At 44.8% G+C, this 25,964-nt stretch overlaps 2 protein-coding genes across 6 annotated transcripts in view; one reads left to right on the forward strand and one right to left on the reverse strand.

Moving 5' to 3' along the window:
* The first annotated feature begins 1,393 nt into the window (after nucleotides 1–1,393).
* Nucleotides 1,394–7,840, forward strand: LOC129818703 (dual specificity protein phosphatase 4-like). Its single transcript, XM_055874856.1, has 4 exons — nucleotides 1,394–1,909; nucleotides 2,729–2,862; nucleotides 3,543–3,762; nucleotides 5,458–7,840. Exons 1-4 carry the CDS (start codon nucleotides 1,522–1,524, stop codon nucleotides 5,838–5,840), a joined length of 1,125 nt encoding a protein of 374 aa, XP_055730831.1. The 5' UTR covers nucleotides 1,394–1,521; the 3' UTR covers nucleotides 5,841–7,840.
* Nucleotides 7,841–15,808: 7,968 nt separating this feature from the next.
* LOC129818704 (poly [ADP-ribose] polymerase tankyrase-1) overlaps nucleotides 15,809–25,964 on the reverse strand; it is a 107,051-nt gene continuing 96,895 nt past the window's right edge. For all 5 annotated transcript variants that reach the window (XM_055874858.1, XM_055874857.1, XM_055874860.1 and 2 more), the window contains 10 exons: nucleotides 23,170–23,358; nucleotides 22,570–22,912; nucleotides 22,256–22,335; nucleotides 20,209–20,329; nucleotides 19,503–19,600; nucleotides 19,173–19,247; nucleotides 18,976–19,081; nucleotides 18,666–18,852; nucleotides 18,253–18,409; nucleotides 15,809–18,108 (listed from right to left, as the gene is read on the reverse strand). In XM_055874858.1, the coding sequence (XP_055730833.1) occupies nucleotides 18,022–18,108; nucleotides 18,253–18,409; nucleotides 18,666–18,852; nucleotides 18,976–19,081; nucleotides 19,173–19,247; nucleotides 19,503–19,600; nucleotides 20,209–20,329; nucleotides 22,256–22,335; nucleotides 22,570–22,912; nucleotides 23,170–23,358 (1,443 nt within the window). In that variant the 3' untranslated portion in view covers nucleotides 15,809–18,021. The remainder of the gene's footprint in view (nucleotides 18,109–18,252; nucleotides 18,410–18,665; nucleotides 18,853–18,975; nucleotides 19,082–19,172; nucleotides 19,248–19,502; nucleotides 19,601–20,208; nucleotides 20,330–22,255; nucleotides 22,336–22,569; nucleotides 22,913–23,169; nucleotides 23,359–25,964) is intronic.

A 25,964-nucleotide genomic window follows, 5' to 3' on the forward strand; every position in this document is an offset into this window, starting at 1 on the left:
ATTATAATGGGATTTCTCCTGATAGGGAGAGCAACCATGCTGCAATTATAGGAGAAGAAAACAAAAACAATTTGAAACACTCAATAGGGTTTCTGGCACAACACTCCATTACTGAGGCTCATCAGCCAGGAAGAGGCGAAGCGAGAGCGATAACTGGGCCCCAAATCTGCCTTTTCCAGCAGGAAGCGTTTTTCTTCGCTCACCAAGTGAGGAGTTTTGTATAGAGGTCAATGAGAGAATGTTGAATTTGGTTAACAAAAAATGTCTTACCACAAGTTACCTGGTCTAGCCTCGTCATCACTAGTTACCACAGCCACAAAGTCATAATCCCTGCCTATTTACTAAATGTATCTTCTTAAATGTTGATTTTAAACCTAACCCTAACCTTAACCACACTGCTAATGCTATGCCTAACACTAACCTTAAATTAAAACCAAAAAGCAAAAAATACAATGACAATTATACTTTTTTTGCTCACTAAAGTAGTGCACTGGGCCTTTACTAGTCCTGTATTAGCCACTGATATAACCGTCTGTAGAGCCCCCCACCCCCTTCACAGTGGAAGTGAGGGATAGCCTACTGATGAGGTGTGAATGTTCTAGAAGACAGCTGCCATGGAACAGAACAGTGAAACTACTGATTGCGTGAAACTGAGAAAATCTGCATACCCTGCTTTCAACACTCTGATCCTGTTGCTAAAAACAAGTTTGGGCAAGTATCATTGGTCATATCCTGCAGGATCCTGTAACGGCTGTGTGAGCAAACAAGAGAGGTATCCTGGCCCTCTGGCACCCAGTTGAGAGAAAGGGATTGGGGGAGGGAAAGCATCGTCTGTACCAGAGGAGGCTGGTGAGAGAAGATATAGGAGGACAGGCTCATTGTAATGGCTGGAATGGAATCAATGGAATGGTATCAAACATGAGGAAACGCCATTCTGTTAATTCCATTCCAGCCATTACAATGAGCACATCCTCTTATAGCTCCTCCCACCAGCCTCCACTGGTTGGTACCCTATTCACAAAGGTATATTACTTAGAATCTAAATCAAGAATAGCAAAGGCATATAACGCATTCATAACATTTAACCAATTGATCTCCCTATGAAGGAATATAAAATAGTAAATGATTAAATAGCCTAGACATGGTGGCCTACATATAATTACAAAAGATTTTGACTATCGTGGGAAAAGAAGTAGACTACTGCATTTTGCATTCATTCAGAAGAGAGTCAACATAATTTTCGAGGTTTGGCAGCGGTAATTTCATCTTCTGTCGGCTTTGATTGTTGACTTTTCATGAATGAAGAGAAAGGAGAGAATGGGTAATGAATGGTGCCAGCGGGTGACGTCACCTCCAGCGTGACGCCACCACCCATTCATAAAACGGAAAGAGGTGACTGCTCGTGATAGTAATGCTCTCAGAAGAATAACAGCACAACATTGCGCAGGAGCTGCTCAGGATTAACGCACATCCAGCACTCTCTTCGTGTTCTTCAACGCGAAAAACACATTTTTCTTCATTATGGGGGAGAATATGGTTATCATGGATGAACTTTGCGAAATGGATTGCAACGTTTTGAAAAGGTTGTTGAAGGACGACAGTGCGAAATGTCTGGTGCTGGACTGCAGATCATTCCTGGCGTTTAGCGCTGGACACATTCGGAGTGCAGTGAATATCCGCTGTAATACAATCGTGAGAAGGCGAGCAAAGGGCTCCGTGAGTTTAGATCAGATTCTATCCGGTGATGAAGAGGTCAAAGCTCGGCTGAAATCAGGAATGTACTCCGCTGTGATCCTCTACGACGAGAGGACGCCCGACATAGACACGGTTAAAGACGATAGCACAATCACTCTGGTGCTCAATGCATTATACAGAGACACGTTTGGAACTGAAATATTTCTACTAAAAGGTAAGATGATCACAATGCACTTAAGGTTATCAGAATTTAAAACATGCCAAATGCTGACTTTGTTTACAAATATAAATAACAACAATTAAATATCACATCTGTCTCATTATATCTGACAAGTGTGTTATTACCATGTTATACTTTCTCAATCAGTTTAAAATGGTAGGGTACATGTAGTGCCGTTTTGTATTGCTGCACAATTCAACCCACAATGGGCATTAGGCTCTAACAATGATGTAATGCGTAGAGAGCCACATCTGGGTGCACGAGGATGTGCCGCAGTGAGTATCTTGTGATCCTCAACAATTGGTTCATCATCAAGATTTCACAGAACATTTTTATTTGATAATAGTTATTATTGTAAATTGCTCATTATCGCAATGTCATTATCCAAAAGAGATTTAAATGACGCACACGCATTGAAGCGTGAAGTGTTGGCAGAAAATCACACGAGACTATTTCTCAATAAATTATTGGAAGTTAATGGGGAAATGCAAAAACATTTAATCTATTCGAGTATTTAATAGGTTTTCAAATGTAATTAAGGCCTTAACCGTTAGGCATAGGCCTACCCAAATTATAAATGACATAAGAAATTGAAATTCTAATTATGTTCCAAAATGTTTTATGTAATTATTCAGAAATATTTTATTTGGTTGTTATTGAAAAAATGTATGATCTGTAGGCCTATTAAGCTAGGTAGGCCTAATTTGTAAATTATACAGTCGTTTTTTAACGCACACGGCGCGCGATTATTTTATTTTGAGTGTGGCCTGTGATTGGAATATCCTGATGTCTAACGTTAATCTCTTTTCACAGGGGGCTATGATACATTTTTCACGGAGTATCCCGAGTTTTGTTTGAAGACCAAAACGTTATCTTCGTTCTCTACCCAGTCCAGTTTGGACTCCTGTTCTTCCTGTGGAACTCCACAGACGTTGCACCATGACCAGGTAAAGAAGGGTGCCTGTTTATCTCGGGGACCGAGTTTGACTGAATATGTGGCATTGAGTGAAATACTAGGGGACTCGTACATTTTGGCCATCCACTGGTTTCCATCCACTGGTTTCCATCCACTGGTTTCCATCCACTGGTTTCCATCCACTGGTTTCCATCCACTGGTTTCCGGGCTCGATAAGAGCACCAGTTGTGCTTCTGTTTTTTCTCTCCCTGCTGGAAGGGGTGGAGGCCTGTGTGACGAACATTGCCCCGGCCTACCTTCCCTATGCACATCTGTTTTACATAGCCCTTATCGATCATTTCTGCCGTTTGAATCGGGCCCATATCAGCAATGACATAACAGGGCCCAAATCAATAAGCTGTCCGGAGATAAATAACCTGCTGGAGTTCAATCATTGCCATTGGTGATTGGCCGAGATTTATATGACCACATGTCAGACCCTATTGCTGCTACCTTTCTATTAAAATCATTCACATAAAGAGTGCACACTGTAAATTGTATTTATCAAAGCCTTTTAATTTATTGATGATTGCAAATGGTTAATAGGCCCTTTCTCCAGTCCTATTAATTGTGTTAATTTGTGATGTTTGAAAGAGACATTCTGACTGTAAAATTGCCTCTATTCTCTCTTGGCTCTGTATTAATGCCCACGTTGTCTTCTCTGTGTACCAGGCTGGTCCAGTGGAGATTCTTCCCTTCCTGTACCTTGGCAGTGCCTTCCACGCCTCCAAAAAGGACATGCTGGACGGCATGGGCATCTCAGCCTTACTCAACGTGTCCTCTAACTGTCCCAACCACTTCGAGGGGGTCTACCAGTACAAGTGCATTCCTGTGGAGGACAACCACAAAGAGGACATCAGCTCCTGGTTCATAGAAGCCATTGAGTTTATCGGTAAGTTTCAATTAGAAGAATACATGGGACCTGTCCCGAATGACACCCTGTTCCCTATAGTGCACTTCTTCTGACCCGAGTCAAAGTAGTGCACTAAAAAGGGAATACGGTGCCATTTGGGACACAGGCTAATGCAACTTAATCATCATCACCATGAGCAGAAGGAGAATTACTTGGTCCATGGTGGTCCCCGTAGGACCCAGCTGCCGCATAGCCCAGTAGAATGTTAATTAGGTCATGTGATTTGAAGGTTGTCTTTTCGCAGGGACGAGATTGTTACTTTAATTGATGGCTCTTCAGGAACATGTTGTACAGATGGCTCCTTTGGTAATTAATGCTAGTGCATGAGTAATGGTCGGCAGTATCTTTCAACCCTGGGTGGCGTAATGCATTTGACAGAACATTTTCATTTCATGCTAGGTAATAGCCTATCTGACGGGAGAGCATTTTAGAATAAATAATTGGTAATAAATAGAGAGTAAATCATGTGCTCATGCAGAATCTCAGTGTGTGTGTTGCCCATGCTCAAAATGCTTTGTTGATATGGACGACGGAGGGAGAGGAGTGCTGAGCTATAGTTATTGCGGTACTCCAATGGTTAGGGATTACCATGAGGGAGGACATGAGGGCGTAGCTCCGAGAGGTTCCATCTTGGTAGAATACACACACATGAAAGCCTCTGCACTGTTCTGTGGAGACCCCAGTAGGCTTGGAGGTGTGTGTGTGTATATAAGCGTGTACGGACTTGAATGCGTCAGAGCTAGCTGCTTAGGGAGTCTGACTCATCCACTGTTCTTGGGCGCGCCGCATCGTTAGTTGGAGTTACCTGTGTGTGTGTGTGTGTGTGTACGCGAGAGATCACGACTGCACTTGTATAGAAGTGTATACCACATTTCTATGTTTTAATTTATTATTTATGAAATTCTATCTATGTGGAAATATGTGTGTATTACTACTCAAAATGGCCACCACGAGCCACCAGAGCAGCTTCAATGCGCCTTGGTATAGATTCTACAAGTGTCTGGAACTCTTGGAAGGATGCAACACCATTCTTCCATGAGAAATTCCATAATTTGGTGTTTTGTTGATGGCGATGGAAAACGCTGTATCAGGCGCCACTCCATAATCTCCCATAAGTGTTCACTTGGGTTGAGATCTGGAGACTGACGTGCACACACGCACATGCAAGCGTGCACACCCTAAACCCCTAACCCTAATTGTAAACCTAACCCCTAAGCCTAAAATAGCCTTTTTCCTTTGAGACCCCCCTTTCAAAGTCACCGATATCTGTTCTTCTAGTCATGGTAGCCAAAATAATGGGCAATTGGGAATATTTATACCTGACCCTAAGCATGATGGGATGTTTTAATTGCTTAATTAACTCAGGAACCACACCTGTTTGGAAGCACCTGATTTCAATATACTTTGTATATTCCTTTATTTTGACAGTTACCTGTCCATTTGCATGTCTTTTCTCTTGGGTGCATAGTGTTGCTGTTTGTGTTTTATAGGGCTACAGAGTAATATATTGCTTATAAGACACTGAGGTGTAAGAGGCTTTTGTGGGGGGGTGTCTATCATCAAAGCTTATGGACCATGACAACAGATCATCCTGAGCACTATGTATTACCTATCCTGTACATATCAATATCCTGGAGTCAGTTCTGAACCCCCTATCTCTTTGTCTCTCTTCAGACTCGGTGAAAGACTCTAACGGGCGTGTGCTGGTGCACTGCCAGGCGGGCATCTCTCGCTCTGCCACCATCTGCCTGGCATACCTGATGAAGAAGAAGCGTGTTCGCCTGGACGAAGCCTTTGAGTTCGTCAAGCAGCGCCGCAGTATCATCTCCCCTAATTTCAGCTTCATGGGTCAGCTGCTGCAGTTCGAGTCCCAGGTGCTGGCCACATCGTGCGCGGTGGAGGCCGCCAGCCCCTCGGCAGCCAGCCTGGGCCCCAAGTCTTCCTCCACCCCCACCTCACCCTTCATATTCAGCTTCCCCGTCTCCGTGGTAGCACATGGCCAGCCCAGCAGCCTGGCCTACCTGCACAGTCCAATCACAACCTCGCCCAGCTGCTGATGCCCTGCCCCCACAGACAGACATCGACACTGAACTGACCCAGGGGGCTCCTGTCAGCCCCATTTCTCTCACTATCCAGGGCAGAGAGAGAGAGAGTTTCTCTTCTCCTAACTGGTAGAAGCTGAAAGGTCAATTGACAATGAAAAACTGAGGGTGCCTATGCTGCTGCCTGGCTCAAAAACTGTATAGAATATGACACACACACTCATTAATCACTATTTGGTGAACATTAAATAAGCTTTTTCTGAAAACAGGCTCAAGGAGATATGCAGTTCCTGTGGTTTAGTGCGAAGGACGGAGCGGCAGACTTCTAAGTTGCAGTCCATCTCTTTCATTTCCTGTTGAGTTTTCCAAAGCCCCTCCAGTCCTGCTGAGAGGGGTGAATGGCCATGAGCAGAGATGCAGAGAAAAGGAAAGAGCAAAGAGGGGAGGGGGAGAAAGAGAGAAAGAGCGCTCAGTCCTTTAGTCGCTTCCTGATGGAGAGCAGGAGGCTCTTCAGTTGTGACAGGTGCTCTACTAGCGTCCTGTCCGGCTTCCTGTCCTTGACATCCCCATCCTATCTCCCATGCGCCCCCTCCTCCCCTGAAGCAGGACTGCTGATGAATGAGAGAATAAAAGCGTCCCCCATGCGGAGGTGGAGAGGCCGTTGAGATAAAGAGACAAGCTTTCTGAGACGGTGCCAAATGAACGTCTGAGCCCCTGCTACATAGCCCGGGCAACCCCTGGTCTTCCATGTAATACGCTCGGTCGGATGGACAGATAGGCTTTTGAGGAGAAAGTTCATTTTTTTCTGTTTGTTGGTCAGTGCCTTGTTCAGAAAAGGTATAGGATGTTTTTTCCGGCGCTTTTGGATGTGCTCAAGTGCCCCAGCGCCTTTCCTTTCCAAACAGACTGAGGCAGATGAACTGGGAAATCTCTAAACAACAACGTTTCACGTCAACACTGCAATACAGACAATGTAATCCCATCCGTTCCTCTCCCCCAAGTAGAGCAATAATCCGTTTCTCTCTCTTCCCAGTTGCCACCAAAGCACTACATTGTGTTGGGATCATGTTTTTTAGCTTCATATGTGCATTCACTCATCGATACAGACCGGATATTTCAGAGGTGTTTTTTTGCCTTACAAATAATTATTTTTTTGAATTCTCAAGATAAGAATGTGTTGTTTTTCATCCTTGTATGGGGGCATGTTATTGTCTGTTACATAGGTACTCTTTCTGTCCAGACAATAGATGTTGATTGGTCTAATTCTTGTTGAAAGACGGAGACTTAATTGCGAACTGACCTATGAAAGCTGAAGCTGACTAGTTTTTTTGTCTTGTCACTGTTACTCCACCAATGTCTAGTAGATCCAGTCTACTTTCTAATTGGGATGATTTCCCAGCTACGCACAAACACCCCTAAGAAACAGACACTGGGATATCAGACATCACTGGGAAAAGATAAGGTAGAAAACTGCTTGTGTGTGCTGCCACTGGACTGACTCCTGAGAAATGGTTCATTGTTTTCCTTTTCATGTTAAACAGACAGTTCTCTGAGCGTTTGAGACTAAATATTGCCTGGAAGCATTGGCCTAGGTGACGATCAGAGCCAGGAGCAAAGGCTTCTGGGGAAACAGGATTTATTTCCCCTCTTTTTTGAAGAATGTTGGCACCTTTTATAGAGCACTTTTAAGTGATGCAATACTGTATTATTTAATTGGTTTGCACATTATTGTTATACCAGGTGGTAACTGATTACTTTTCATACACTCATTATGTTGTTTTCTTCTTGAGCAAGGGTATGTAAATGATATGAAGATGAGAGGCGTTCTCTGGTCCACAATCATTGAATAATGCAATACTTTTTACCTGTGTCAAGTGAAATGCTGTTGTCTCCTTATGGCAGTATCATTCATCAATTTAACATTTTTAAAAACGTTTTGGGTTCAATTGTAAATGCTTTATTTATTTCTAAAATTCCATTGTTAAATACAACATTGTTCTTAAAAAAAAAATTCTCTTTGTCTTATTTGCATGAAACATCATACATGGGATCTGGGAGGGCTACATAGTGGTGGTAGTTCTATATTCATGAACACTTTCTTACACAAACACCTTGGTCATAAACAGGCAGATGACTCATATTCAAATACAACCTTGAATTTAAACATTTTTGATAGTTCTAATCACCAGATCATAATTGCAATCACAGGTAATGTATCAAAATAATCAAAGGCCTACTTACCATCAAAATCACCTCACAAGGAAAAGGCTGGTGTTTAGATGTAGCCAGTCTTAGACGATGTAGCCATTTTTGCCACAAAACTTGATGGATTGTGATGGTCTGTTCATAACCGGTGTTGGTCCCTTCAGTGCAATGACCAGAATAGGGTTCGAGGAGCTGTGTTGCGTTTCCCAACATTAATGTAGGGTTATAACACCCCCTAGTGTGGGATCTTAATACTTCGCATCCTCTTAAAACTCCATAGAAATCAAATGACATTTTAAACAGTGTAAACAGTGAAATGCTTACTTGCAGAGAGAGAGAAAAATAATGACGCGAGGAATAAATACAGAATGAGTAGCGATAACTTGGCTATATACACGGGTACTAGTACTGAGTCGATAAGAGCATGTTAAAGGTTTTTGAAAAGAAAACCTCTTGAAACTGCTTTTTATCTATCAGAATATCTTCACTCTGTCTGGAAACAAGATCTAATAGTGCTCAGAGACCATACTATTTAACAATATAAAGATTTTGATCAGTTTCCCCAAATACCTGAGGGGAAATGTCATTACCATCAAGTCATAAAATGGGACATTTTAGTTGAAAATGAAATCACAGAAAGTGTTTTTTTTTGTTTTTTTTACAATTTGGAAGTTTTCTTAATTATATGTATTCCTCGTTGTCGTTTGCATTTTTACAATATTTGGTTTGTAAATAGCAGGGATTCTAGCATGCTAACTCCAGTTGAACAGCTAGCATACAATGCATCCTAAATGCACATAAATAAAACATCATTTCAAAAATCTAACATCATTTCATGAAATTAGAGCCTATTTGGTAATGACGTACAATATTATCTTCACAAGTCATATTTACCTTTCTTTTTCTATCCTTCCCGGCATCAACATTTGAATCTCCCTCCAAGACATCCATGTGCTCCACGGTCACTATTTATAACCATAGTAACCAAGTACACAAACTTTAGAAAAATATTATCATTATGTAATCAAATCAAATCTTATTGGTCACATACACATGGTTAGCAGATGTTAATGCGAGAATAGCAAAATGCTTGTGCTTCTAGTTCCCGACAGTGCAGTAATATCTAACAAGTAATCTAACAATTCCCCAACAACTACCTAATACATACAAATCTAAAGGGATGGAATAAGAGTATATACATATAAATATATGGATGAGCGATGACCAAGCAGCATAGGAAAGATGCAATAGATGGTATAAAATACAGTTTATACATATGAGATGAGTTATGTAAGATATGTAAACATTATTAATGTGGCATTATTTAAAGTGACTAGTGATCAATTTATTAAAGTAGTCAATGATTCGAGTCTGTATGTAGGCAGCAGCCTCTCTGTGTTAGTGATGGCTGTTTAACAGTCTGATGGCCTTGAGATAGAAGCTGTTTTTCAGTCTCTCGATCCCAGCTTTGATGCACCTGTACTGACCTCGCCTTCTGGATGGTCCTTCATGATCTTTTTGGCCTTCCTGTGACATCGGGTGCTGTAGGTGTCCTGGAGGGGAGGTAGTTTGCCCCCGGTGATGCGTTGGGCAGACCGCACCACCCTCTGGAGAGCCCTGCGGTTGCAGGTGGTGTAGTTGCTATACCAGGCGGTGATACAACCTGACAGGAGGACCTCAATTGTACATCTGTAAAGGTTTGTGAGGGTTTTAGGTGCCTCCTCTTGCGCCTTCTTCACCACACTGTCTGTGTGGGTGGACCATTTCAGTTTGTCAGTGATGTGTACACGAGGAACTTCCACAGTTCAATCTTGGTTTCATCAGAACAGAGAATCTTGTTTCTCATGGTCTGAGAGTCCATTAGGTCTGAGAGTCCTTAATTCCAAGAGGGCTGTCATGTGCCTTTTACTGAGGAGTGTCTTCCGTCTGGCCACTCTACCATAAATGCCTGATTGGTGGAGTGCTGCAGAGATGGTTGTCCTTCTGGAAGATTCTCCCATCTCAACAGAGGAACTCTGGAGCTCTGTCATAGTGACCATCGGGTTCTTGGTCACCTCCCTGACCAAGGCACTTTTTCTCTGATTGCTCAGTTTGGCAACCAGCTCTGTGAAGAGTCTTGATGGTTCCAAACTACTTCAAATTAAAAATGGAGGATACTGTGTTCTTGGGCACCTTCGATGCTGCAGAAATGTTTTGGTAACCGTACCCAGATTTGTGCCTTGACACAATCCTGTCTCAGAGCTCTACGGACGATTCCTTTGACCTCATGGCTTGGTTTTTGCTCTGACATGCACTGTCAACTGTGGGACCTTATATAGACAGGTGTGTGCCTTTCCAAAACCTTGTCCAATCAATTGAATTTTACACAGGTAGACACCAATCAAGTCGTAGAAACATGTCAAGCATGATCAATGGAAACAGGATACACGTGAGCTCAATTTCGAGTCTCATAGCAAAGGGTCTGAATAATTATGTAAATAAGGTATCTGTTTTTTATTTTTAATACATTTGCAAACATTTCTAAAAACCTGTTTTTGCTTTGTCATTATGGGGTATTGTGTGTAGATTGATGAGGACATTTAAAAAAAAAAAAATTAGAATTAGGCTGTATTGTAACAAAATTTGGAAAAAGGGAAGGGGTCTGAATAATTTCCAAATGCACTGTAACTGTTTGTTGCAGTATGCTTTGTGTACTTCACCAGACTGAGGATTTGTGATGAAATAAAGGTGTGGTTGAATTTATTCTACCACTGTGTCTTCTTACTGTATCAACCTTTAGGCCTATATATCACAGTCACATGGCATTTGAATTAACAGGTTATAGAGCAAACAACGCAATTTTCACATCACATAGGTTGTAATATGGCTTTTCTTCTGGCTTCCCCAGTGATTTTACCCACGCACTGATCGGTACCGATTGCCATGCAGTAGCAGAGAGAAGTCTATGACTTGGAGTCTTTGAAGAGTCAACGCAAAAAGGGTCAATGCAGACAGTCCAGGCAATTTATTGGATAAAATCTTTAGATTTACCAGTGCGTCAATCTAAGTAGCATAATAAAAAAAATCCCCATCAACATCGGTCTGTTTAAACTAGAGATGTGTTTATTTTTTATTTTTACATGGCCTGTGTGTCAATCAACAGCATCCGCTTATGTCGGCCTTCAGCATCTGCGGTAGAAGGTGACAGAGCTACAGCAGTGTTTGTCAGACCATGAGACATCCCGAAAATTGGTCTTCTCACGAAAATGTCTGTAGCGGCTGAACGGTTTGGCCTACACTCTATGAAAGACAATTCTCTCAAGAATAAGGTGTTCTCTGTTTTGCTCTACAACCCCCACGTCGTCGGTAACACTGATGTGCTAACTTCTGTCTGTAGTTTCCAAACCGTTTGGGCTACAAACTAATATGACCCCGCTTTTTGATCTACGACCCCCACAAGTGTCACGGGACTCGTCCGAAGGTAACCCATTCAAATGGTTGGAATTATGGAGTTTTGTGCCGACAAAAAAATTGTAAAAAAAAAAATATTTTTCAATTTGTATTTAACTAGACAAGTCAGTTAAGAATTCTTATTTACATTGACGGCCGACGCTGGGCCAATTGTGCGCCGTCATGGGACTCCCAATCACGGCCGGTTGTGATACAGCCTGGAATCGAACTAGGGTCTGTAGTGCCTTAGACCGCTGCGTCACTCGGGAGATGTATATACTGTTTACATTTCCTGAGCATTCTTATATCTCCTAGATAGAGGACAGACACTTTAAAACCTTATTCCTTATGATTTATTTTTTGACTGTCATCTTTGCCATTTATGAATGTGTTATTCAATGCGTTTCTATGGGCTATAGTAGTAGGTCAAATTCAATATTTTTTTCATACCTAAAGGGGTCTTACAATTCCAAATCAAATAGCTACATGATCCATGGTATGACCATCTTAAAACAATTTCAGATGTTAGCTTAGTAGAACATCCCCACCACCTCTGCCCAATTAGCTGAATTCCATAGGTTAGGGCTTATTTTATCTATTTCAATTGACTGATTTCTTTACATAAACTGTAACTCAGTGAAATCTTTGAAATGGTTGCGTTGACATTTTTGTTCAGTATATTTAAACTAACTATTTAGCAGTCTTATGGCTTGGGGGTAGAAGCTGTTCAGGGTCCTCTTGCTTCCGGACTTGGTGCATTGGTACCATTTGCTGTGTCGTAGCAAAGAGAACAGTATGACTTGGGTGGCAAGTATCTGACAATTCTGACACCGCCTGGTATAGTACTGTGCCATACGCACTACCCTCTGGAGCACCTTGCGGTCGGATTCCAAATAGTTGCCATACCAAGCTGTGATGCAGCCAGTCAAGATGCTCTCAATGGTGCAGCTGTATAGCTTTTTGAGGATCTGAGGCCCCATGCCAAATCTTTTCAGCCTCCTGAGGGGGAAGAGCCGTTGTCGTGCCCTCTTCACGAATGTGTTGGTGTGTGTGGACGATGATAATTCCTCAGTGATGTGGACTGCAAGGAACTTGAAGGTCTCGACCTGCTTCACTACAGCCCTGTTGATGTGAATGGGGGCGTGCTCGGCCCTCCGTTTCCTGTAGTCCACAATCAGCTCCTTTGTCTTGCTGATGTTGAGGGAGAGGTTGTTGTCTTGGCACCACACTGCCAGGTCTCTGACCTCCTCCCTGTAGGCCATCTCATCGTTGTCAGTGATCAAGCCTACCACCGTGTCATCTGCAAACGTAATGATTATGTTGGAGTCGTGCACGGCCACACAGTCGTGGGGTGAACAGGGAGTACAGGAGGGGATAAGCACGCACCCCCAGGGGGCCCCCGCGTTGAGGGTCAGCGTGGCGGATGTGTCAGCGTGGCGGACCTTGGGGCAGCTCCTCCGGAAGCCTAGGATCCAGTTGCAGAGGGAGGTATTTAATCCCAGGGTCCTTAGCTTATTGATGAGCTTTGAGGGCACTATGGTGTTGAATGCTGAGCTGTAGTCAATAAACAGCATTCTAACGTAGGTGTTCCTATTTCCTGGTGGGAACGGGCAGTGTGGAGTGCATTAGAGATTGCGTCAGCTGTGGATCTGTTGGGGCGGAATGCGAATTGGAGTGGGTCCAGGTTGTCTGGGATGATGGCGTTGATGTTAGCCATGACCAGCCTTTCATAGCATTTCATGTGAGTGCTACAGTGCGATTTAGACAGGTTACCTTGTCGTTCTTGGGCACAGGGACTGCGGTGGTCTGCTTGAAAACATGTAACTATTACTGACAAGGTCAGGTAGAGGTTGAAAATGTCAGTGAAGACATGGCAGCTGGTCAGTGCATGCTCTGAGTATGCGTCCTGGTAATCCATCTGGCTCTGCGGCCTTGTGAATGTTAACCTGTTTAAAGGTCTTACTCACATTTGCCATGGAGAGCATGATCACGCAGTCGTCCAGAACAACTGGTGCTCTCATGCATGGTTTAGTGTTGCTAGCCTCAAAGAGAGCATAGATAGTATTTAAAAGGTTGGCTTGCGTCACTGGACAGCTCGCGGCTGGCTTTCCTTTTGTATTCCATGATAGTGTGCAAGCCCTGCCACATCCGACAAGCGTCGGAGCCGGTATAGTAGGATTCGATCTTGGTCCTGTATTGGTGCTCTGCCCGTTTGATGGTTCATCGGAGGGCATAGCAGTATTTCTTATAAGTGGCCGGATTAACAGTCCTTTAGCTTAGCATCCGCTTCATCTGACCACTTCCATTTGAGAGCGTCATTGGTACTTCCTGTTTGAGTTTTTGCTTCTAAGCAGGAATCAGAAGAATAAGAGTTATGGTCAGATTTGCCAAATGGAGGGCGAGCTTTGTATGTGTCTCTGTGTGTGGAGTAAAGGTTATCTAGTGAGTTTTTTTCACTTCTAGCTTCGCCTCTAAATCACATTGTAGGAGTTTGTTGGCTATAATGATGACATCATGGGGGACGAACCTGGAGCTCAAAATCAAATCAAATTTTAATGGTCACATACACGTGTTTAGCGAAAAGCTTGTGTTTCTAGCTCCGACAGCGCAGTAATATCTAACAATTTCACAACATACCCAAAACACACAAATCTAAGTAAAGGAATGGAATTAAGAATATATAAATATATGGATGAGCAATGTCAGGGCGGCATAGACTAAGATACAGTAGAATAGAATCTAGTATATACATATGAGATGAGTAATGCAAAATATGTCAAAATTATTAAAGTGACTAGTGTCAGGTTGTTAAAGTGGCCAGTGATTTCAAGTTTATGTATATGGGCAGCAGCCTCTGTGTTAATGATGGCTATTTAACAGTCTGATGGCCTTGAGATAGAAGTTGTTTTTCAGTCACTCGGTCCCAGCTTTGATGCACCTGTACTGACCTCGCCTTCTGGATGATAGCGGGGTGAACAGGCAGTGGCTCGGGTGGTTGTTGTCCTTGATGATCATTTTGGCCTTCCCGTGACATCAGGTGCTGTAGGTGTCCTGGAGGGCAGGTAGTTTGCCCCCGGTGATGCTTCCCACCCTCTGGAGAGCCCTGCGGTTGCGGGCGGTGCAGTTGCAATACCAGGCGGTGATACAACCCGTCAGGATGCTCTCAATTGTGCATCTGTAAAAGTTTGTGAGGGTTTTAGGTGCCTCCTGTTGCACCTTCTTCACCACACTGTCTGTGTGGGTGGACCATTTCAGTTTGTCAGTGATGTGTACGCGAGAAACTTGGAAGCTTTCAACCTTCTCCACTGCGGTCTCGTCGATGTGGATAGGGGGGTTCTCCCTCTGCTGTTTCCTGAATTCCACAATCATCTCCTTTGTTTTGTTGATGTTGAGTGAAAGGTTATTTTCCTGGCACCACACTCCCAGAGCCCCCACCTCCTCCCTGTAGGCTCTCGTTATTGTTGGTAATCAAGCCTACTACTGTTGTGTCATCTGCAAACTTGATTGAGTTGGAGGCGTGATTGGCCACGCAGTAATGGGTGAACAGGTAGTACAGGAGGGGGCTGAGCACACACCCTTGTGGGGCCCCAGTGTTGAGGATCAGCGAAGTGGAGGTGTTGTTTCCTACCGTCACCACCTGGGGGTGGCCTGTGAGCATATCCCCTCCATATATGTATAGGCCGATACACTATGCATAATAAACACATCATCATACAAGCTCTAGGTCCATCCACATCATCTAGCAGAGAATACAATTTAGCTCTGTGTGACAAACAGGAGGATAGATTGCTTGGTTTGACCAACTGATTTCTAATGGGCCTTCTGAATGAGAGGATTGATTAAACATCCGTCTTTTCCTGCATGGGATCGCTGAGGTAATGGTCAACTCTGTCCTCACACCTATTCATCTCCCCCACTTTGCAGGAAATCAATTACCCTCTACAGGAATGCAAAGCATGGACAATACTGTTTCAGTGTCTAGTGAATTTTACCCTCTCCAGGAATGCATAGCATGGACAATACGGATTTAGTGTCTCGTGAATTTTACCCTCTACAGGAATGCATAGCATGGACAATACTGTTTCATTGTCTAGTGAATTTTACCCTCTCCAGAAATGCATAGCATGGACAATACTGTTTCATTGTCTGATTAATTTTTCCTCTAGACATTTCCATGAATGTCCTGTACAGTATGTAGTGTAGCCAAAACAAGGCCCTGCTCCTTAAGCGGGACACTTATATGCTGTGCACTTAACTTCAACAAAAGCCATTCATAGTCTAACATTAAGACCGAACAATCTTCAGTGAACTACTTCATTGTGAGAAAAGTAGCAGGGAATAGGCATTGGTCGGATGTGAAGTTATGTACTTTATTAAGACTTTACAACACTGAGGAGTGTTACATTAGTCTGCCGATCAGCTGTGAGTGGGTCATTGCAGTATCTTTCAGCACCAGGAAAACAAAATGAACCGGTGACAAAATAAGAACTGTAGTAGGAAGTAGGTAGCGGCAGCGAGGCTCTCTCCAGGCGCTGTTGGTCTGAAGGAACGCGGAGTGGAGATTGAGACGGTTCCATCCCAAATGGCACCCTGTTCCCTATATAGTGCATAACCTTTGACCAATGCCAATATGTACTATATTGGGTTTAGGGTGCCATTTGGGACACAGAAATTCCATTTGGGAATCACTCCAGGCTGTAGTAACAGATGCGTTAACATTCCGGTCAAAGCACAGGCAGTTATGGAGGACTAGTTATCCTAGCAGTGGAAACAATAGGGAAAGCACAGTACCACAGCAGCAAGAGGCAGATAGAGGCCAGCTAGTGAGAGGAGACCGAGACACTGTCTTTCAATTCAAATCAGCCACTACTACTTCTGTCGCTTCAAACTGCTATTTCCCAGAGGATGGTAGACAAATCTAGCAGGAAGTAAGAAAAGTGATTGTTTACGCCTCAGGAAGAGGACAAAGAGCAGAGGGACGAATATGGCAAATAGTGACTAAGAAAAGATGAACACGCAGCTGCAAACAGTTCATACAGGTACAATCTTAATAGGGTACAATTGAGAAACTCACTCAACTAAAAAAGATCTATTTCATCCAAGAAAAAACCCAAAGCATAAAAGATCCACAAAAACCCCCACTTAATTTACAGTACTAATACAGTCCACTCTTCATCCGTTAACAACATGGTGAGCTTTACAAAGGCATCGTCTGCTACACACTGTACAATACTGGACATCTTTTTTTCAACGTTATTTTCAATTAATTTTCAAATAACTTAAAAATCATTCCCGTTAAAAAGTGCAAATCCATTAAAAGATGAGCTTGACTGGATGGGCAATGGTCATGAAAAGTCCGATGTTCAGTGTTTTCTTGTGCAAAGTAATGTTATAATAATACAAATAATAGTAGTTATAAGAGTAATACAGGTGTCATAGCTTGCTGTACTTTCTCACATAACTCCATTCGAGTCTCAATCCCACTTGCTTTTTGTTCCCAATCTGAAACCTTTTAGAGGATGTTCCATCAAATCCAGGAACGGAGAGAAAACCCTTAATGGTCCCAGAGAGGAATACTATATATCACCTCAACGTAAAAAAAAATCAGAAAGGGGTCGAAAAACCGGCAGGTCCCCCGTTTTGACATGGTCCCATTATAGTGTACACATCTCTAAAAACAAAGTCAAAACAATAACGTAAAACCAACATGAAAATATCACAAAATAATACAGAGCTAATATCATAAATGAGGTCTAATGCTTTTATGTGTTTTTTGCTTAAAATATTAGTGTGCTGGAGAGGAAAGAGAGAGGCCATTGGTTGTCTTTTTAGTAACACATGATCTGTGTCCGGGGTCTGTATACGGCAGCTTCTCTTGCCAGGCTTGTTGAAGACACATGGCTTGGAGTGAGGCTAGTATATGCACTACTACACCCACCCTAATCTCTATCCCTGTCTGAGGGATAGGTAGAGGAGCCTCTGCCAGGCTTCATTAGGGCAGCTAACACTCAGGTAAAGGCAGACTGGCACGGGTCCTCATCACAGACCCTAACTGCTTATCAATGAGCTGTGAGTCCCCATCTCTAACCTTAACCACTAACCAATGAGCTGTGAGTCCCCATCTCTAACCTTAACCACTAACCAATGAGCTTTGAGTCCCAATGTCTGACCTAACCATTATCCACTTGGTTCTCTCTATTTGGCCTTAACCAGTGACAACAAAGGGCAACCATGAGCGAGAGACTGTGAGATGGGCACTAGGGGGCGACAACATGACTCGAGAGACGATTCCCCGGGAAGGCAACATTTTCATGTAAACACGGAAGTAGGATGAGGAAGGAATAAATGGGTGGTGGTTGTGAGAAACTGGTCGTTTATAGTGAAATGGAATAACAAAAAAAGAAGTGGAGGAAAGAAATCTTTCCATTGGTGTAGAGTTGAGTTAAGGGGCTGGGGTTTGTCCCGGCTCAGCCCAGAATGTGTGAAGTGTTTCTGGTAAGAGTCTCTGTGGTTGGTTCTTTCCCAGTAAAGGTGGGTGTGAGTTGGTCTGGATCAGTCTGGACTAGGACTTCTGTTCTTCTCCGGCTGTGGATGAGGGTGTGCTCTCTGGCTTCAGGATCTGATATGTGATTAGGTACTCTGGGTACGCCTGAGGAATACAGTGGGAGAGGACAGTCATTGTCATTATAAACATCAACCATACAGTCAACACATCTACAGTATGTGCTTTTCGACAGACGTGCACCGTGGAACCATGGCTCTTGTGAAAGGTGTGTGTGTGTGTTAGACTGACCTGTTCTCCTCTGTAGATTACGTACTCTGCGTAGGCCAGTCCATTGACGCTGGGCCGGCCAATCACAGAGTGGTGTCCAGGGGGGGCGTGGGCCATCTTCATGGCACTGAACTGGAGGAAGGACTTACCCAGGGTCACCCTGCAGAACAACAACTGCCTGCAACACACAATAACCCAACACACACACACACACATACATATTAGAACAAAACACACACCTGCCTGTAATAAACAACTTAACACACGCCAGAACATTACACACAACTTGAGATCCTTCATAACACACACATCAGAAGAGCACATACCACTGGCTGCAATACACAACACCAGAAACAGCAGCATACACACAGCCTCTGCTTGCAGAACAGGCTACACATCACACATCATTAAGGAACGTCTGGAGTGAGTCTGACCTGTGGCAGACGTAGCAGGAGCGGTCTTTGTGAGTGGGGCAGCCCGTGCCCCCTCCTATCCCGTACACGTACTGGTTACTCTTGGAGGAGTTCTCTGCAAAATAGATGCCCGCGCCGAACATGCCCCCGATGTAGGCATGCCGCTCGTCAAAACCCTTATGGATGATGGCGTTGATGAATGGAGAGCCTGGCAGAGGAAGAGTGGGGGGGGGGGGGACCCTCATTCAGAAACAAAAGTTGTAAGAGAATTGTCTCTCTTCAACAGAAATGATAGGTAAATGGTAGAGGTAGCGGGGAAATGAAACACTACCGTGGAAGAGCATGCGCTCGTTGTGGTGGTTGTGGTTTTCGTCAGCGATCTCTTTCTGTCTGTGCGAGTACCTCTCCCTCAACTTCTTGTTCACCACCTTCTGGATCTACAGACGGACAGATCTTCCAGTCTTATTACCGGTGTTATTAGAGAGGGATCTGGGGAGGTCGTCTCCTCTCCAGACGCCTACGACTCACCTTTAGGATGTTGTACCTGCTGAAGACCCCACCTGCGTTGCCCCCGTCCTGGTGCTCTCGGATCGTACTTTGCAACTGTGAGGACGGTAAAGACAGAGCTGTCATGACAGAGCTTTTGGTCCGATGTCCTCACTTCTCCTAAGTCTACCATGTCCACTTCTAACACTGATAGAATCTAAATGAACGAAGGCCTGTTTTCGATTGTCCGTTTGTTTGAGGAAATGATCTGCGTCGCTGCGCTGCCGACTGAGCAAGTAGCCCCCCGGACCAAACCAGAGCTACGTCTGCAGTGTTCACATGGTAGAGGAGAGCTATAGTTATAGCACATACCTCCTCCTCTACAGACTGGAACTCCTTATCGTCAGTGGCCAGGTCTATGAGCACCGTACCCTGACTGGCACAGTGGAACGTGAGGTACGGGTTAGCACCTGGAGCAGAGGGACGAGAACACAGCATATGAAAAGAATTCATCCTGTGAAATTGTATCAGGTAACAATGTAAATACCCGCACCAAAGCCCACTACCTTATCCTCCAACGAAGACGTTTCTCTATAAATTGCCTAATTGACCTTTTGTCCACTGTACTTGTTTTATGCATACATAGATTTGCTTTATGCATACATAGATTTGTTTTCAGTGTCTCAACTCACTTTGAATGGTCCACAATGTGGTTTCAAAATATTTGTAAAAATCTGTCTTTTGTATTACTGCGTCATAGTGGAGTGACACTTCAATACATTTGTCGAACTCCAGGAGAAACCCCAATAACAGAGCTAAAGGGGGTGTCCTCTGAGTAGCAGGCTGTACTGAGAGACATTGGGTATGGGTAAGCAGCAGTGTGCATGTGTCGTATTACTTCACAAGATGTTAAACAGTCCTCCTCAATAACCTTAAACTCTGGTGACTAAGCCAGTGTGGCCAATTAAGCCACTATGGACTGTATAAGAGAGTTCTTAAATATGAAATCAATAAGGGATGAGATGAAAGGAAAACGATCCAGCTGGCAGTCTTCTTGGCTGAGATCTGGCTCTCTGACCTTGCTGTCCTCCCAGGAGTCTCTCCATGCCTTTGATAAGTTTGTGGCGGTGACCGTAGGCGTTGATCCCAATCTCCTTCAGCTCCTCGTGGCCCATATCGGCCAGGACGTCCAGCGTAATCTGCACGGAAACAGAACAATCAGCCAATCAAAAACAGGAGCAGAGACAGAGCATCCTAAGCACAGCAAATCGGAGTGGCTCTCCAAAACAATGCATCCAATCATAATATCATTAGAACCAAGAGACAGTGACAGTGTAGAGAATAGCAAGTCACAGACTGCTACAAATAATGTGACATTTGGAATGAAGAATATCAACAAATTCCAGAAACAAATCTTAGTTCTCTGGTTAAATGTACTTGCTGGCCACCATTTCTAGCCCTGCAGCATACCATGACCCATTTCTACCAAAATATGACAAGATTTTACAACAAGGTTTAGAGCCGTCTCTCTCCCTCTCGGTCTGTGTAAACCCTCACTCATCCGGCCAGTGCAGGGATAAACTTAGCCAGTGGTTGAGGAGAAGAGAGGGGTTTAAATGGCTAACTCACTACTCAAATGCATATTCACCGATCAACAACACTGGAGAATCCTCATCCTTAACACATCATCTAGTCTACTCACCAAAAACAAACCTTCAGATATGGACAAACAAACGCTCACACAATCACATAGAGAGAGTGTAATACAGAGAAACTACGAAGAGGCCGCGGTGTGAGTGTGGGGTAGGTTAGTGACTGTGTGTGGGGTACACACTTCATAATTTCTATTCCCTGAGCATATATCCTCTAAGACTGAATCACCTCTTCTCTCTCGGACACTCCCAATCTCAAATAGCCTCCTCCTTGGCTATCCATCACAAGTAAGACAGGTCTGTCACACACTGACACCCGGGCCGCTGGCCCTGTCTAATCAATCAGGAAAAAGAACCCCCCACGTGTGACTCACATACAGATGTGATAATGCAGCACAGGAGGTTGGTGTCACCTTAATTAGGGAGAACAGGCTTGTGGTAATATGTTATTTAACCTCTATTTAACTAGGCAAGTCATTTAAGAACAAATTCTTATTTACAATGACGGCCTACCAAAAGGCCAACTGCGCGACGGGGGCTGGGATTAAAAATAAAACAAAATAAAAATATAGAACAAAACACTCAACAGCTGGAGCGGAATCTGTAATGCTGTGATAATGGTGAGGAACCAAAAACCAATCTGGTACGAGAACAAACCACTCCACTTTCATCTCATAAGCTTCTCTACATCTGAAAGACTGGAACTTTTTCCTTTAGCACTAAACCCCTTCCTTCATGTAACTTCTTTCTTTCCTTTGCTGGCCTGGCTGCTCTGATTCTGAACTTGTGTTTAGGAGAGACCGGAAGGTTGAATAAGGTCTGATTTGCTCTCCTCTCCTGACCTCCCTCCTCGCTCCTCACTCCCGTTCCCTCGCTGCAGGGATCCCTCTGCTCATCTATGTGCAAATGAGATCCCTCTCCGTTCCAGCATGGCTACCATGTCCCCAGCCTGATTTCACCTGACATGTCGTCCCCACACCCCTAACACCACACGCCGCTCAGCGTGGAACCCAACATCCCCCTAAAATCAATCAGTGGTGGGATGAAGAGGTCAGTCTAAACTACCCTGCCGGAGACACGGGGCACTTTGAGCTGCTGCAGACACAGGCAGAGAAAGAGACAGGGGGAGAGGGAGGGAGAGAGAGAGAGAGAGAGAGAGAGAGTGCAGCCTGCTCTGCAGCATGAGGGAAATTTCATAGTGTCTGGCCATGCAGCACGGTGAAGTCTGATTTCAGCCTGTCTGAGATGATCTGTCTATGCATAAGGGGGCAAGTAATACTACTGACTGACTGACTGACTGACTGACGGTCTGAAGGTCCAGTAAAAAGGCCAGCTGCAGACAGAGCGGCACAGATGACAGAGTGATTGAGGGTTGAGCTTTTTAGACTTGTGACGTGAGTGACGGAGGTGTATGAATGGGCAACAGTAAAAGTGATTGGCTTGTACAGGGACCACTAGGATACGTGCATTTACCTGTTCCCTCTGGAAGATGTCGCGCAGGTGCTCCAACCCCAAGCTCTTCAGGAACTGGCTGATGTTCATGTCTAAGATGGCTGTTGAATAAAACACAAAACAGACAATGTGTCAAATGACGGCTTAAATACGGTCTACTCAGACAAATCAGACTAACTCTTTTTCATACGTATTGCCGTATTATGAGAGTCTTTATTTTTACACTGATGGCCTACCTTGTATGGTGATGCCGAGGGAAAATGTCCATCCTTGGCTGGATACAAAGTTGAATTATATTCTATCTGTGATATATAAAAGACGGAAGGGTTACGTACGCTGTCCTTCCTTCCTGTCGGACCCGGCGGCTCCGTCTGCAGGCCCGGTGGCTCCAGCCACAGTGAGCTCACTCAGGGGATTGGCCAGGTTGTCTATGCTGCTGGCTGCAGACAGGCAGGATGGCGTAGATGCCGGAGAGATGTCCGCTGCACTGCCCACCGAGCCGCTGCCCACCGAGCCGCTGTCCACCGAGCCGCTGCCCACCGAGGCGCTGACCACCGAGGTGCTGACCACCGAGGCGCTGACCACCGTGGCGCTGACCACCGTGGCCTGAGGCTTGAAGCAGCTGGGTAGGGCATCTGGAGGCATGGCATCAATCAGCAGCGCTCTGATGTCATCAGCCTGAGACAGAGGAGACAAAAAACAGACATGTAATGAGGATACTATGATAAACATGTTCATTGATTTACACAGTAACCATCTATCGCATTCATCTGAAGGAAGGTCTTAATTGCCTAAAGTTAATTACGTCTCAATATCAGAACACGATGGAAATCCTTACAAGCTACGGTTGTGTATTCCAGTATTAAAGGGCAGAGTAACTTTGTGAGAGGCCATTTACCGGAGGTAATTACAAGTGTGGGTGCGTGTGTGTGTACCGTAGCCAGGTCCAGTGGCGTCTGTCCCTCCTGGTTCTTCATTGTAGGGTCAGCTCCGTGGGCCAATAGCAGAGCACACAGCTGGGTCCGGCCTTTCTGAGCCGCCTCGTGGAGGGGGGTGAAGGCCCACTTATCTGTAGCGTTCACACACGTGTTGTGCTTGATCAGGAGAGCAGCTATATCCACGTGCTGCGGGAGAAACAAAAGGGACGCGTTAGGCTCAAATCTGAATGACCCGAAAGAAACAAATCCTTCAGTGAATGACAGAGTGAATCCGTTCAATGACTTAACTTAGTGAAAGCGAGAACTTAGAAACCCTATCAACGTCTATCTGACGTTTCTAGTGTTCTGTGATCATCTCAGTGTTGAGCCGAGCCCACTGACATTTCATCATCACCACACACTGTCACGCACACCCACACAGTGGCCCTATGGAATATAGACGGACAGGCCCAGTCAAGGTCAACCAAGGCCTGCCAGCAACCAGCTGACCCATGGGCCTAAGGAGCACACACAAGTCAGAGCAGCACACAGGCAGATAGTTGTGCAGCAGGAGCAGTTCTCAGGAACCATGCCAAGGGTAGCAGGTGCTGGACTGGACTGAGAGCCATCCCATAACCCAGGACTGTTACGTAAAACAGCCTGCTCCGAGCTTCCTGCTTGGGCCTAATCATGTCACCAGGCCCCTACACACTACTACTGGACTAAATGGCATAAAGAACACAAACAACGAACATTTGGACTGCCTATTAGCTTAACAAATGGCCAAGTTTCCCCATCTGTGTCGTCGCAATGGTCAGAGCTGTCCCTGAGAATGTGTTAGATTTAGGGTGGGAGAGGGTTTGGTTGTGGCTTGTCCCTGAGCATGTGTTTGATTTAGGGTGGGAGAGGGTTTGGTTGTGGCTTGTCCCTGAGCATGTGTTTGATTTAGGGTGGGAGAGGGTTTGGTTGTGGCTTGTCCCTGAGAATGTGTTAGATTTAGGGTGGGAGAGGGTTTGGTTGTGGCTTGTCCCTGAGAATGTGTTAGATTTAGGGTGGGAGAGGGTTTGGTTGTGGCTTGTCCCTGAGCATGTGTTAGATTTAGGGTGGGAGAGGGTTTGGTTGTGGCTTGTCTCTGAGAATGTGTTAGATTTAGGGTGGGAGAGGGTTTGGTTGTGGCTTGTCCCTGAGAATGTGTTAGATTTAGGGTGGGAGAGGGTTTGGTTGTGGCTTGTCCCTGAGAATGTGTTAGATTTAGGGTGGGAGAGGGTTTGGTTGTGGCTTGTCCCTGAGCATGTGTTAGATTTAGGGTGGGAGAGGGTTTGGTTGTGGCTTGTCCCTGAGAATGTGTTAGATTTAGGGTGGGAGAGGGTTTGGTTGTGGCTTGTCCCTGAGCATGTGTTAGATTTAGGGTGGGAGAGAGTTTGGTTGTGGCTTGTCCCTGAGAATGTGTTAGATTTAGGGTGGGAGAGGGTTTGGTTGTGGCTTGTCCCTGAGAATGTGTTTGATTTAGGGTGGGAGAGGGTTTGGTTGTGGCTTGTCCCTGAGAATGTGTTAGATTTAGGGTGGGAGAGGGTTTGGTTGTGGCTTGTCCCTGAGAATGTGTTAGATTTAGGGTGGGAGAGGGTTTGGTTGTGGCTTGTCCCTGAGAATGTGTTAGATTTAGGGTGGGAGAGGGTTTGGTTGTGGCTTGTCCCTGAGAATGTGTTAGATTTAGGGTGGGAGAGGGTTTGGTTGTGGCTTGTCCCTGAGAATGTGTTAGATTTAGGGTGGGAGAGGGTTTGGTTGTGGCTTGTCCCTGAGAATGTGTTAGATTTAGGGTGGGAGAGGGTTTGGTTGTGGCTTGTCCCTGAGAATGTGTTAGATTTAGGGTGGGAGAGGGTTTGGTTGTGGCTTGTCCCTGAGAATGTGTTAGATTTAGGGTGGGAGAGGGTTTGGTTGTGGCTTGTCCCTGAGAATGTGTTAGATTTAGGGTGGGAGAGGGTTTGGTTGTGGCTTGTCCCTGAGAATGTGTTAGATTTAGGGTGGGAGAGGGTTTGGTTGTGGCTTGTCCCTGAGAATGTGTTAGATTTAGGGTGGGAGAGGGTTTGGTTGTGGCTTGTCTCTGAGAATGTGTTAGATTTAGGGTGGGAGAGGGTTTGGTTGTGGCTTGTCCCTGAGAATGTGTTAGATTTAGGGTGGGAGAGGGTTTGGTTGTGGCTTGTCCCTGAGAATGTGTTAGATTTAGGGTGGGAGAGGGTTTGGTTGTGGCTTGTCTCTGAGAATGTGTTAGATTTAGGGTGGGAGAGGGTTTGGTTGTGGCTTGTCCCTGAGAATGTGTTAGATTTAGGGTGGGAGAGGGTTTGGTTGTGGCTTGTCCCTGAGAATGTGTTAGATTTAGGGTGGGAGAGGGTTTGGTTGTGGCTTGTCCCTGAGAATGTGTTAGATTTAGGGTGGGAGAGGGTTTGGTTGTGGCTTGTCTCTGAGAATGTGTTAGATTTAGGGTGGGAGAGGGTTTGGTTGTGGCTTGTCCCTGAGAATGTGTTAGATTTAGGGTGGGAGAGGGTTTGGTTGTGGCTTGTCCCTGAGAATGTGTTAGATTTAGGGTGGGAGAGGGTTTGGTTGTTGCTTGGACATTTATTTTGCTTGTTTGATTTAGACCGAGGTTGTGTTTCCTGTCAGTGCTGCTGTGCGCTCTCTCTCTCACTCTCCGTATCATCTCCATATCAGCCAGTGTTCACAAAGCGCCTCCCTCAATAGGCCACGGCAGTGCTTCCCTACTAAATGAATGATGAAACGCAGTGTTGTATGAAAAGTTGATGAGCTTTTTCGGCCTT

The sequence above is a fragment of the Salvelinus fontinalis genome, chromosome 21, assembly GCF_029448725.1.
Source record: "Salvelinus fontinalis isolate EN_2023a chromosome 21, ASM2944872v1, whole genome shotgun sequence".
Taxonomy (NCBI): domain Eukaryota; kingdom Metazoa; phylum Chordata; class Actinopteri; order Salmoniformes; family Salmonidae; genus Salvelinus; species Salvelinus fontinalis.